Below are 15,295 nucleotides of genomic sequence, written 5' to 3'. Positions count from 1 at the left end.
CACAGGTACCCCGTTGGAGAGAGCTGATTGCATCTTCCTCGGCCTGGAAAAACCAACAGGGACCACACTAGTGGGGGAAGAGTGCATTCCACTCAAAAGTCATTGGTCAAGCTGTAGCTACAATACTTGGTCAGTGCTGTGCTGTATGACCAGAGACCCAAGACCATGTGGGTGCAAAGCTAACTTAAACAGATGTGGTTGTGTAGTAAGAAGTTTGCTTTCCAACTACATGGTCCTAGGTTCAGTCCCATTGCATGGTACTTTGGGCATGTGTCTTCTATTATAGTGTTGAGTCAACCAAAACTTTGGGTGAAAAGAAACTGACAGAAGCCGGTCACGTGTGTATGTGTCATTTGATACAGTAGGGTACAAATGCATTTTTTGACACTAATTATGGGTTTATATCATTTGTTTTCAACTAGGTAGAGCAGGGTGGTGTAGTATTATCATCCTGAAGTTTTAATATATTTACTGTTGCAAAGTTTTATTTATTCCATTTTTTTTTTCTTCCTCTTTTCCTCTTCTAGTTACAACGTAATATTTTGGCAACATGTCCAAGGGTGACCCGGTTCAAGATTGACTGGGATGACAATCAAGACAGTGAGAATATTCCTCCTATGCAGAACACAGACACCGAATCCAATCAAATGTACGACGAGAAGTCAAATGATGAACTCTTGAAACCCATGCCAGGTTTCCATGACGATAGTAATAGTATGAGAATGGAGACAGAGTTAGTGACATAGTCTGTTACTGTTTTCCTCTCTGTCTTCATCCTACCTCATCCTCCATTTCTTTTGCAGGTTTTAACAATTTTTTTTTTTTCCTTCAACTTCTTGAAAGTTAAAATTCTTTCCAATTCCATCAGTGCCAAATGTGTGTCCATTTAATGCCTCACCGAAAAGTAATACCTGGGGTTTAGTTAAATGACTCTAGCTGCCATCCTCCTTGTGTTAATCATCAAGTATTTTTGATTTCAGTATTGGTTCAAGCATAAACTTTTGTATCTTCTTGATGTTGATATAGTTTGGTGCAACACTTCAAAGTACATCTGTCTCTCTCTCTCTCTCTCTCTCTTTCCATCTTCATTTTCTATTCATTGTTAACATAACGAACAAATTTGAGCAGTCAGTTAATACATAAGTCATTTAGATGCACCTTTCACTTATAATCCTTGCTTGTCTCAATTTTGTTTTACATACTTCTGTAATAGAATGAAATGCTAAAATGCTTAAGTTGGTTGATAGATACTGTGTTCTTCAACTAAATTTCCCTAATTGTGGCCCATACTAGAGCTGTTATATTTCTCATCTAATCACTAAAAAAACTATCAAATGGGGTGAGTTTGTTGCATTTGCAATTGTTTACATTGATATATTGACAATTTAGGTCTTTATATTGTTTAAATAATTTGTAACTTTGTGTTCCACAACATGCATACGTCACATATTCTGCCTTTTGTAGGTTCCACTCTGTTGTCACTCAGGACATGTATATTTTTATACACATAATTTATGTCCAGCCTGAGGGGTATGATGATGATGATATATATCAGTTTGATTTTGAAGTTCGCTTTGCAATCACAATGTTTCCAGGTTCAATCCCACTGCATGGCTGTGGTTGGTCAAAATCTTGAGATTGGCAGTCTGTTGGATGCATGGTATTCATGAATCAGAAGCCTGATCTTGTCATTTACAGTACCATGCAGATTCTGCCTGAGGGTTACAAATGTCTGTGAAATACTCAATTACTTAAATTTTAAGTAGGTTGTTCAATTAATGCAAGTTTACTTTGGGGTGGAGTGTCATTTTTGCATTTGTGTAAGAATGAGAAGGCTTTTCTCGGTTGTTAAATTTTGCCATATGATTGAGTTACTTAGTCTCTTAACTAACTTTTTGTGTCAAGTCTTAATTATATGTATATATAGTGTCAAACTAAGATCTAAATCTACACACTTGTAGTACTTGATTACTTTAACCTGTAGACATGCAGTGGGATTACATCTTTAATATATTGGTTAGGAATAAAGTAAGAATTTATGAACACACAGTTATATTGTAAGGAATAAAGTAAAATTTTATGTAGTTATCACATATGATATAATTACATTAAATATTTGTTAACATCAGTTTCTGTTTAAGGTTTATTCTTAATAGAATATTAATGGTACTTATGTTATTGACCTTGTATCAAATGAAAGCAATTAGGCTTAGATGGATTTAAACTTTGGTGTGGTCTGGTGCACTAGAAAGATGCTTTTTTTTTTCTGGTCCATGTCAAATGCGTACTGTTACTTAAGTACTAAGATGTTCAATTCAAGTCAAAGTAATACATGTCTCTTTCAGAGTCCTTTTACTACTACCAACTGCAGTAAGGCTGCTTTGTCAGTGTGCCATCAAACTTGTTAAAGTTTGAGGTGTGTCTTGTCCTATACTTGTTTCTTGGTACAAGACTGTCTTTTTAGTCACAGCAGCTAGAGGGCAGCAACCTAATATACCTTAGTGAAAATGTTTATCTTCAAGAAATATTTTTGTGCATCTAATTTCAGTTTTGTAAATTATAATTATGGAATCTACCATCTTGTTTTTTATTTTTAGATAATGAGCAATTTGTTGCAAAATATAGTTGATCAGAATGCATGCATGTTTAAATTACAGAATCATTGACTTCATATATTGTGAAAATAGCTTTTAAAGAAGGGAAGGGTGGGGGTGGGGTCAGTGATTAAAATTTTTAAACCAGCTGTTGGAGTTTTAATGTAATTCTAATTTTATTTTTCTCTCATCTGTCATTAAGGATTAGTGAGGTTGTGGGGTTAAGATGTTCAACTATTATTGATTCATATGGTTCCGATTTCAATCCTGGCTATAGCCATTGTGTTGTTGAAACAAATTACTGATTTGCTCTGATTTGTAACCATAGCCAACTGTATTTATTATGGACATGCCATCTCTGAAATATGGAAGTTCAGTGTGTGGTCTTCATTTATAAACTACAGTACCTGTTGTGGAGATCTAGCTGTTATACCAGCAATAACTGTTTAGAAACCCCTCTTTGTCAGCCATTGTATCACAACTCAAGGCTTGTATTAACTAGCAACAGTAATACTGAAGAATTCTGACTGTTTTAGCTAAGTGCAAATATTTAAACTTACAAAGCTTTTTCACTGAAGCAAAAGTAGTAAAATGGGCATGAAATGGTGGAGAGGTGTATTATATAAAAACACACACACACATATTATTGCAAATAACTCTAATTACGTCTGCAAGTGTGAATGTTTTGTAGTGGGTAAAATAGTTAACAAATAATTGGACCAAGTTTATGTGGTGAGTGTGTTGAAAACATAGTGGTATTTCTTAAAAAGACACTCCTAGTTATCTGGCCTTAGCTGAACTAAAGATGGAACCTTTGTTTGGGTGCTCAACTAGTTAAAAACAATTAAATATCACTTGAATCCTACCATATCATTTTAGAAAAGTAAATACGCAGTAAGTAGTGTAGCCCCCTCATATACAAAAAGATGGGTTGTTCATTGCTAGAACATCTTTGTCCATAAGTTTGCTCAATCAGGACTGTCCCTGGGCTAAATATCATATAGTTTCAGTTGAAGCAAGAAAGGAACTTCTAACTTGCTAGAAGTAGCCATATTTATGAAATGCTAAGTAGAAGGTTGGGATACCCTTAAAACAAAGATCTGCATGGTTTAGGTTGACTTCAGCTAATGGTTGCTACTAGCTTCAGTTTATCTAGAGAATAACTCCCTGGTTATTTGGAGAAGCTATTTACAGTTGATTAATTAGCCTGTTTATGATTCACACTGAGTTGAACATTACGGTGAACTAAACAGCAGAAAGTCTTCAGAGACCCCATGCGAGTGTTTTGACCCTTAATCCTTTACATTGTAGAGGGATAAGTCACATTCAGGTCGATACTCCAGGATACCCTTTGACTTTCTGTATCAATGTAGCCCTCCAGATGGTTAGGGTGCCCCAGATCCAAACATTGGTGTTGCAAACAGTTTATATGAAGATGCCAGTTGACTCTTTGGTGAATTATGCCTTTTGAAATTCTCTTCTATTCTTCCTTGACCAGATCCACTTGGAACTGTATTTAATTACTTCTTTCTCCCAGAAATTAAGAGCTGCTTCTTGAGACCATTTGCAGATTTACTCACAAACCCTCTTGCACCACTTCTGTGGTGAGTACTTGAAAAAGCAATTACATTGCAGTCCTTTTATAAAATACTGATGATTAACAAAGCTTGATGTAGGTGTGAAGAATGAAATTTCAACCAAGGTGCATTTGATTTACTGATTTTTATTTTAATGGTTTTATGAAAAATGGTGGGGTTTTTTTTAATAACCTGTTGGCTCTCACATGAGCTATGAAAATTTTGTTGCGTTTTGTTATTTTTTTTTCTGTGATCCTTTTGGGCTGGCACACTGATCACTTGGGTGATATGATTATGGTACACTAGAACATTGTTTCCTATATTTTATAATTTTTTCTCCTCCACATCACACTAAGTTAGTAAAATTTTAATTTGCAAAACAGAAGGTTCTGAACGATCTACCGGTGGCTCATGGGTGAAAAAAAAACCCACTGTCTGTGTCTTCCCCTACCTCACACGTATAGTGCAAAAATGTGGCGCTCATATTGAAATTAAAATATATTGAGATCTTTGGATATAAAACGAGGCTTGAGAGCCAATGTGTTGATCTCTTCATGCAATTTTCACATCTCGACAGTTAAAAATTACCAATTAATTCCAAATATTATTATTTTTTTTTTAATAGAAAGACCAACCATAGGGCCATGTCTAGATGATACTTTTATGCTATGGATGCAGTTCCCCCCCCCCCCCCAAAGGATGCAGTCCAGATTTTTATGGACTACTGAATGGGATTAGGTTTGAAGATGGGCTCAGCTGGTTTATACCAAATGAAATATTACTGGGATGAGAATGAAAAAGTATTCTGCAATTTTCATTTCATGAGAGTTACTGTACAACCACTATCCATTTTCATATGTATATACACACTTGGAGCTGATTATTCACTTTGTTACTTATTAGTTTGTTGTGTTAAGAATCACAAGATGTGAAACTGAAAAGTGGTGACTTGAATCATCAGCTTTTCACAAATTGACTCTACATCGTGCATAGAGTACTATACATATATGTATCTTAGATAATTTCCCCCACTCTCTTTCTATGTATACCTTGGTCTTGGGAGCAATTATAATTATTTTTACATCCTCTTGACCCCTAAATCATAAATGGTAGAACCCGTTTTATATCAGTCAAATAATCTGGGCTAAGCAGAGTTACGTACCTTGCTCATTGCAGCACAACATGATGGTTTGTGTAGTAGCAACAAGGTTTGAACTCCTTACCTTGTGGTTCAATACTCTTAGCACCTTAACATCACTACATTGATGAGGATGGTTTCAAAGTTATGCAAAAAAACCATGGAGTACACACAATACCTAAATATTGTGTCCTATTTCTAATTATAAAATATTCTATTGCCACAACTCCCTCATTTAACAATGATGACCATCACCATTATATCACTTAGTTATTCCTCATGTTTTTACAACTATATTTCACCTGGCTATTATTTGTATATTTTCACAATTGTATATGTCTTGAAACTATTGTGTGTGCGTGTTTTTTTTTTACTCCTATTTTAAAATTTCATTTTAAAATATTCTGACATATATCTTTAAATATGCTGCTTTCTGAAGCAGCTTTTAAATTTAGTCAGATTGTAAGAGGTGGACATTCTCATTTGTGGTTTGAAAACTTCATTGCATAATCTATAGGCAATAAGGTCTGTCACTGTTCTTCTCAATGACTCTCCTCTCTCTCTCTCTGTTTCTCATACAGCCACACGCACATTAACATAATGAACTTGGTTTATAATTTGCATGTGTGTGTCTTTGTTATACTATATTTCCTTGTCTTAAAAATAGTTGAAGTTCTGAGGTGGTTTAAATAATCCTGTCTTTGGAGACAAGGGAGGTGTCGTTTTTATAGTGAACCTTACCTTGCTGGTTCACTGTTGTGGCTTCTGTTTCGTTAATGTGAACATTTATTTATGTAAAATATGTAAATAAAATTCTAAAAAATCTTTCTCTTTTTTTTTTTTTTTCATTCTTGTTAACATTCCATCATACACATGCTAATGCAGTCTTAGTTTGTCATGTATGTTGTTACATTTGTTATGATGACATATAACAAAACCATTACATGACCTAAGCTAAACCATTACATGACCTAAGCTAAAGCTTTTAAACTTGTCTTGGATGCTTCAAAGATCAATATCTGTAACTTATCCTAAGTGTTCCCTGATTTGCCACAGACAATTGCATAAGAGAAACCAATATTACAGTTTACGTGAAGCAGTGAGCTGACAGAATGATTAGCATGCTGGGCAAAATGACTTAGCAGCATTTCGTCTGTCTTTGTGTTTTGAGTTCAAATTTTGCTGAGGTCGACTTTGCCTTTTGTCTTTTTGGGCCTTGATAAAATAAGCACCAGTTTAGCACAAGGGTTGATGTAATTGACCTACCCCACTCTCCAGACTTACTGACCTTGTACCAAAATTTGAAACTGATATTAATAAAATTTACACGAAGCACTAAAAGTGCATAACTTAGACCTTATTAACAATTTTAATGTCTGCTTTTCCATGCTGACATGGGTTGGATGGAATTTGCTGAGATGGATTTTCTGCAGCAGGATGCCCTGCCTGTCACCAACTCTCACTTGTTTCCAAGTATTTTTCCCTTGTCCTGATGTTTTTTTTTTTTTTTTCATGGTTGATTGGAAATGAAGGATATCACTTGCATGATAGTGACATTGCCACACATGTGCTCATATGTGATAGTTTTTTTTCTTTCTCAATTTCCATTACCAAATCCACTAACGAAGCTTGGGGTTGGCCTGGTGTTATATAGAAGGCATTTGCCCAACGTGCCACACAGTGGGACTGAACTTGAAACCATGTACTTGGGAAGTAAATTTTTTACCACACAGGCATGACTGTGCCTAAACAATTGTTGAAATTATTGATTTTAAATTTTGGCACAAGGCCAGCAATTTCGGGTGGGGTAAATCGATTTACATTGACTCCAGTGATAAACTGGTACCTGTTTTATTTATCCCAAACAGGCAAAGTTGAACTCAGAATGTAAAGATAGGTGCAGGTGTCGCTGTGTGATAAGCTTGCTTCCCAAACACATGGTTCTGGGTTCAGTCTCACTGTGAGGCACCTTAGGCAAGTGTTTTCACTATAGCCTCTGGCTGACCAAAACCTTGTGAGTGGATTTGGTTGACAGAAACTGAAAGAAGCGTTTATATATCTTTGTTTGTCCCCTCACCACTGATTGACAACCGATGTTGGGGTGTTTGCATCCTTATAACTTAGCAGTTCAGCAAGAGATTGACAGAATAAGTTCTAGGCTTAAAAAAAAGTACTGGGGTTGATTAAAAAAAATTCAAGGCAGTGCCCCAGCATGGCTGCAGTCTAATGACTGAAACAAGTTAAAGATAAGTGAAATACCTATTTCTTTACTACCCACAAGGGGCTAAACATAGTGGACAAACAAGGACAGATAAAGGGATTAAGTCGATTACAACGACCCTAGGGTGTAACTGGTACTTACTTTATCGACCCCGAAAGGATGAAAGGCAAGTTGACCTCAGCGGAATTTGAACTCACAATGTAACGGCAGACGAAATACCCATTTCTTTACTACCCACAAGGGGCTAAACACAGAGAAGACAGACAAACGGATTAAGTCGATTATATCGACCCCAGTGCGTAACTGGTACTTATTTAATCAACCCCGAAAAGATGAAAGGCAAAGTTGAACTCAGAACGTAGCGGCAGACGAAATACTGCTAAGCATTTTGACTGGAATGCTTAGGATTCTGCCAGCTCACTGCCTTACAGTTGTTGAAAATATTAACCATAATACTTCACACAGTGAAAGGCCATAACCACTTCTTATCACACAAAAACTATACCACAACCATTTGAAGGCAATTGAATGACCACATGAAAATCTGAAAGCAATATGCAACATACAAACAACCCTACCTCTCTCTTTCACACACACTAAAACCACACTGGGTAAACTCAGAACCATCAAATTCCACACCACATAAACTCCAAACACATTAAGCATCTTAACCTTTTGAGTGGCTTAACGTATGACACCCCACTCTTTCCTATGCAACTGGATAGACAACTTGTCAGTAGGTTAGACTAAGCTCGATTGGTCCCCCTGTCAGAATGGGAAGCTAATAATACAGTGCAATTGTTGGTTTTTCATCTGTTGTAAGATGTGGCAAGAATGAGACAGTTGTCAGCATATTGTTCAGACAGATCTATGTTAATGGAATTCCAACCATAACTGGTAGGCTGTCACCAGGCACCTTGTCCTTGTTCCAGTCTGAGTGTACCTAAGACCACATTCTATGGTCCTTGTTTACAAAAAATGTGATTTAAAATAGATTTGGTTGCTGTTTCTAGGAGCTCAAGTGACCACATAGGCAAATGAATGAAATACCTCCACATCTTAAATTTGTTGGCATGAGGCTGACAGTTTAAGTGGGGTGGGATGGTGTTTTGACATGCCTTTCTAAAAATAAAGTTGCATAATTGAAGCTAGCAGTACTTACGGAAATTCCATGGTTATTTTGAAAACTATAGATTGTTGGAAGCTTATAGAGAACTATGAATTGCACAATTTCTAATGTAATGCTGTTTTTTTTTTAACTGAAGTGTTTGAATATTAAGATAGGGTAAAGACCATATAGATCATCCTGAAAATGCAATCTTCAGAGAAAATTCTTTATCGTACACTTGTTATCTCTCCTATATTAAAACTCAGGTCAGATATAGGGCCATGCGCCGTTGCAGCGTGTCAGCATTTCAACTCCTGCTGACCACCTAACACTTTAATTCAAACAAGACATAAACACTAGAACAAATTCATTAACTTCAGCTCTAGCACCGCTGCTCCGCAGGGTCTGAATGCATGCTTCAATGTCCTTTCATTCTGCCTAGAACTTTGATATTTTCTGAAGTCTGATTATCCCAAAATAAAATTCAATTTAATCAGGCTTTATTGGGCAAAAAGCTCAACTGATGTCTATCGGAAGACTGCAGTGATAGTAGTTTATAAGTGTATTTACAGTAGCATTGGCAGGCAAAAATTGAAGAATCTCTTGGATTTCTAATGTTATAATACATTATTTCCATAAAATTTTAAAAATATTATTAGCAACGGAACCAGTATCTTAATATCCAACTTAACGTTGAGGTCTTGTAAGAACTAGGTATTATCCTGAAGAGATCCTCTGGTATAGGCGCTCAATGCATAGAACCACAGATATGTCATTGCAAATGAGAATCATCTGTTGTGGGTACCAGAACTGCTAGATCATGTGACTGCAGTATTTGGCATTCTAAGAAATCTAACTTAAATTGGATATAAAGATTGCATTTTGATACTAATACTACTTCCGTTGCTATTAATTATTTTTTTAATAAGCCTTCTTGCTATTTGTGGTATTAGTGACTGAAATTCTATAAATCAAGGCAGCGAGATTTTGCTGGTAGGCTGTCACCAGGCACTTGCATCTGAGGAAGTTCAGACTGAAACCATGTGAACTAGTTGTTCCAGCGTCCATAATTGAGGATTCTCGTCTGCTATATGTTTGTGCTTGGTGCCACTTTGGTGAGTGATGTACAATTTAAAGGGACTTTACTTTGTGTTAGTGCTACTTTGTTTTGTGGTCTACGTGAGCAAATTTACTTGGTTGGCTGATCTACGTGCTTATTTTAATTATTATATTGTTTATTCATTGTTTTATTATTAATTACTAAGACATAAAAGAAATATGGTTTTCCTATTATTAAAATAGTAAGAATTTTGAAAAAGTACATTTACAATGCTAAGTAAGTCCTATGGTAATCTCCCTTGTAGATCACACACCAAAATGGCACCTTGTGCTTTTATGCACCCTGTATCTATATGAGAGGACATCACAATGTTAATATCGCTGTCTTCAGCGTTCTAACGAGACATCCACGTTCAGCTGGATATAAAGATAAAACTAATACTTTCTTACCTCTCACACATGCATATATATATATATATATATATATATATATATATATATATATATAAACTACATCCATAGAATATTATTAGAACATCTCAACATTTCACTATATTCAAACGTAATAATATAATATCTAATACAATACAAAATATTTACGTGTAATCACATCTTTCGAGAAATCTTTCAATACATGTAAAACGTAACACAGAGTTCGTTGGGAGCTCGTTAGTTTATAATGTTTGATCAGGTTGCTATCTAGCTGTTTCATTAGGAATAATGGTTAACAATTCAGCGAGTTTTTCGGGAATATTAATAAATTCTCGAAAAAAAAAAAAAAACAACACAGAAAAACCCATTATCTGGAGTATCTCTTGACGGGGTTAAGTCCCTAATTGCCATAATGTTTTCTTGATCGAGAAAAATATTAGCATGTTGGCGATTTGATAATAGATCAGGGTCGTCTTTATTACGAATGTAAACCCACAACAGAAAATTTTCGAGCAAGTAAAGCCAGTCTGCCATTCACATTTTCACCACGTTCACGAGGTGCTGCATTTTTGGATGTACACAATATGAACTACATCGAATATAAGACGCCAGGGAGAACACGTATATTTCGGGGTTTGTTAGATTTCCAGGTTTCCATAGTGATGGCACGTGGGTAGGTAAGTGGCTAGAATATTCAGCTCACGATCATAAGGGAGCGTGTGTCCTTGAGCAAGGCACTTTATTTTACGTTGCTGCAGTCCACTTAGCTGGTAAAAACGAGTAGTATTTCAAAGGGCCAGCCATGTCATATTGTGCCACGCTGAATCTCTCTGAGAACTGTTTGTGAAATGTTCAGCCACTTGCACGTTAATTTCACGAGCAGGCCGTTCCGTTGATCAGATCAACTGGAACCCTCGTCGCCGTAACTGACGAAATGCCAATGTAGTATAGATTTCCTGGTATAATGTGATACTGGATCGAGAGGCTTGTTGAAACTCTCATACCTATTGGAGAAATACACAACTGCTAGTAAAAAAATCCCCCAAAACAAAAAAAGACTCCTCTTCCGATCTGTATAAAGAATAAGAGAAAGACTGATCAGTCAGTGTTACGTGATGGAGAAGACAAAATGGATTGTGTGTCAATAATCTCTTCTTTGTTACTGAAAATTGGCAGCATTTTTTACAAAACGCTTCACGACCATCCGCAGTTAAACGGTCTTGTAGAACGAATGCTTTAGGCAATTAAAATGTGTTTTTAAGGTGTTCTTCCCAACAGCCAAAGGGGCTAGACATAGAGGGGATAAACAAAGGGATTAAGTCGATTAGATCGACCCTAGTTCGTAACTGGTACTTATTTAATCGACCCCGAAAGGATGAACGGCAAAGTCGACCTCGGGGGAATTTGAATTCAGAACGTAGCGGCAGTCGAAATACTGCTAAGCATTTCGCCCAGCGTGTTAACGTTTCTGCCAGCTCGCCGCTTTACAATTCCCTATATTACCACATTGATTTAAAATTTTGACACAAGGCCAGAAATCCCGCTGTACTCTTTCACCACAACTTTCTCTCACTCTTTCTTCATATTTCTGCCACAAAGCAGAGCAACCATGGTGTAACCCACTATGGTGTGGTAAAACTTTCAGACCCTAGTCTAGATTGCGAATCCTCTGTAACCCAGGATGGTTCATCTCTCCACCCGTTAAAAGCCACCGTTTACGGAATGAGAATAACAACATAGCTTTCGCGCCCGTGCAACCGTCAGTCTATCGCGTGTGGTGGGTGGATCTTCAAGTTGCCGCACGCATTCTTAGTAGCTTAGAGTAGGCTCGAATTAGAGATTGTTCTTTGTGGCTAATGACGTGAGTCCTGATTGGAAGAAGAAGAAGACAACAACTATGCTGACCAATTTTCACTTGCAAAGATGATGCAATACTTGAAATGTAATAGTCTCAAACATAAGGGGCATCAGCCATCTGAATGTGGCTAGGGACAGGGCAGGGTGGTGGGGGTGTTACTGATGCATTTAGCCCCAGGCGATCATCAACGTCACCAGGAGGGCTGACACCATCTCGGTGTCCTCTAGCCTGCAAAGGGAGATCATTCCCCGAAGAAGCGGATGCTACATACGGATCAGGTTTCAAGGTATTTGCCTATTATCAACGCGTGGTAAGCACCGCTCCTCGACGAATAACTCTCTGTACAGGCTATATATTTAAGGATTTCACAGTAAACACATTTACTGATGTAGAAAATCCGTTCGAAAGCAATAATAAATCTCTAAACGAGATATAAACAGTAACTGCTCTATAACATAAGGGGCATCAGCCATCTGAATGTGGCTAGGGACAGGGCAGGGCGGTGGGGGTGTTACTGATGCATTTAGCCCCAGGCGATCATCAACGTCACCAGGAGGGCTGACCAGTAACACCCCCACCGCCCTGCCCTGTCCCTAGCCACATTCAGATGGCTGATGCCCCTTATGTTATAGAGCAGTTACTGTTTATATCTCGTTTAGAGATTTATTATTGCTTTCGAACGGATTTTCTACATCAGTAAATGTGTTTACTGTGAAATCCTTAAATATATAGCCTGTACAGAGAGTTATTCGTCGAGGAGCGGTGCTTACCATGCGTTGATAATAGGCAAATACCTTGAAACCTGGTCCGTATGTAGCATCCGCTTCTTCGGGGAATGATCTCCCTTTGCAGGCTAGAGGACACCGAGATGGTGTCAGCCCTCCTGGTGACGTTGATGATCTCCTGGGGCTAAATGCATCAGTAACACCCCCACCACCCTGCCCTGTCCCTAGCCACATTCAGATGGCTGATGCCCCTTACGTTATAGAGCAGTTACTGTTTATATCTCGTTTAGAGATTTATCATTAGTCTCAAACAGATATGGAGAAAATAACGAGAAATTGAAAAATTACTAATTTTGCCCCCATCTCCTATTCAACACCACATCTTGCTTATTATGGACCACCGGCATGGGAGACAGTGGACACTGGCATCGACCACATTTGGATGATGCATTTTACGTGCCACCAGGTCATGCTTCACCACCTCATCTCGTGTCTTCCTGGGTCTACTTCTTTCACAGATTCCTTCCAGTTAGGTAGTGGCACTTCCTCACACAGCTGTCCTCATCCACTCGTAACACATGACCATACCGGCGCAGTCTCTCTTGCACCACCTCATTATCTTTATATATATATATATGCATGTATATAAAGCTGAAGTTGTCTGTGTATGGCAGGTTTGGTACTCTTCAACTAACACTATCTCCTGCTCAACCCTGCGGCGCAAGTTAGCTAAAATTGAGAGTATGATAGAAGAAGGCTTGCTCTTCCTTCTGAAGAAGAAAAAATTCAGATCGGACCATGTTAACACCAAAAATTATTTACATAAAAAACGTGCTTTTTTTCTATGGAAATGCCTATTTTTTACGATTTTTTTACTGCCGTGTCGCCATTTTTCAGTGTATTTCAATCAGAAAAATATTCACTTAAAGAGAATAACAAACTACATAATGCAAAATTTTTACTTTTCAAAAATTCCAATTCTAAACGGTCGAAACAAACCCGAGCAACGCCTGGTGATACTGCTAACATAAAAAAAAATATGAGAGATCACTATATGGATCTCTTGTATACTAAAAATAGACGTCTAACCGTCTTACCACTAAATCTGTATCTGTGTTCTCAACTTGTATATTTATATATATATATATATATATATATATATATATATATATATATATATATATATATATATATATATATATATATATATATACTAGCTGGCGGACCCGGTAATTTCCGGGGGTAAAGATGTTCTATTGAAACGCCTTATTACTCTGATATAAGAAACCAATTTCATTATAACTGCCACAAAAGGTGTATTTTCCATCACGAAAATGTACAAAAAACTGTCAGCTGGAGGAGGGAGAGATTGTTGAGAGATGTTTTCGGAGGTTGGCGAGAGGCGAAGACGTTATTCTGCTTAGCGAAGGCATCTGGGAAATGTGTGACAACTGTCATTCACAGAAAATCTATTGTTTTACCTTGAGAAAAGCGCTGTTGAAGTGTTAAGTGAAATTTGGCAGTCGAGGATCGAATCTACGCTATGCCTGCATGAAGCCACTACAAATACGTTGTGGAATAAAAAGATTTATCTACTGTCATGGAAAAAATGTAATTGTAAAAATGCAGAATTATCGAAGTAATAGGCATTCAAAAAAGTATGTATATATAGAAATGTATGAACGAAGTCTTTAAGGTTTAAGATTCAAATCAAGGAAGTGCAATAATAATGTTTAGCAGTTCAAAACTGTGATTAGTGAAATGAAGAATTAGGTCGGCTGATCGTGAGAATTAAATATTGATCGCTTCACTAAAATCTGTCTGTGGTATGGGTTATTTCCCTTGGGTGTTGAAAAAAAATAGCTATATACGGTAGATATAAAGGTCCCTTCTAGGGGCCGTATTATTGATCTTTTCAACAATCTAAGTATTTCACGAGGTTTCCAGACATGAGTTCTACTTATGTGTCAGGTTTCATCAAAATCAATAAAACGATGTCGGAGGAGTTAGCTAACAACACCACAAACAAACACACCGATTTTCCATACACACACACACACATATATATATATATACATGTATATACATAATCATAATTTTAATTTACAATTTTCCATGCTTGCTTGAGCTGGATGAGACTATGTTGGAGCCGAGTTTCTACAGGTAGATGCCCTTCCTTGGTGCCAATATCTATCTGTTTCCAAGCAATATGATAATTCTCCAGTCTATCAAACAATATCCCCAGCATACTTTCGTTTTGGACTGCGAGTAGAGGATATTATCGGTATGAACAATGCTCTATTTCAAATGTGATGCATTTGTACTGTCAATAATATGGTTTAGAGAAGACAGAGCAGGTGGGGGGCTATCTGTCATAAGATGTATCTGTGCTGTCATCAAAATGTTTTAAAGGAGACCAGTTAGCTGTTTTTGATATTGTGTATCTGCATTATCTCTCTCTATATAAACGGCAGTTTGTCTGTGCGTGTTTCTGTGTGTCTGTTTTCTCGAACCCTCACTCTGACCACGGCTTTCAACCGATTCTGATGAAACTTGACACACACATAGCCCAATGTCATAATT

The 15,295-nt window shown here is 37.2% G+C and overlaps 1 protein-coding gene across 2 annotated transcripts in view; it reads left to right on the top strand.

The window, feature by feature from the left end:
- Positions 1-15,295, top strand: part of LOC115216362 (histone chaperone asf1b-B-like) — a 295,828-nt gene that overhangs the window by 19,390 nt on the left and 261,143 nt on the right. Inside the window, exon 4 of one of the 2 annotated variants that reach the window (XM_029785628.2) lies at positions 528-6,125. The exons of the other annotated variant lie outside the window; for it this stretch is intronic. Within the exon in view, the coding sequence (XP_029641488.1) occupies positions 528-746 (219 nt within the window). The 3' untranslated portion in view covers positions 747-6,125. Of the gene's footprint in view, positions 1-527; positions 6,126-15,295 lie in introns of those variants that run through there. 2 annotated transcript variants of the gene reach the window in all.

Source organism: Octopus sinensis, linkage group LG10 (assembly GCF_006345805.1).
Source record: "Octopus sinensis linkage group LG10, ASM634580v1, whole genome shotgun sequence".
Lineage (NCBI taxonomy): Eukaryota > Metazoa > Mollusca > Cephalopoda > Octopoda > Octopodidae > Octopus > Octopus sinensis.
The sequence above is the reverse complement of the archived record's forward strand: the minus strand, read 5'-3'. Positions and strand labels throughout refer to the sequence as shown.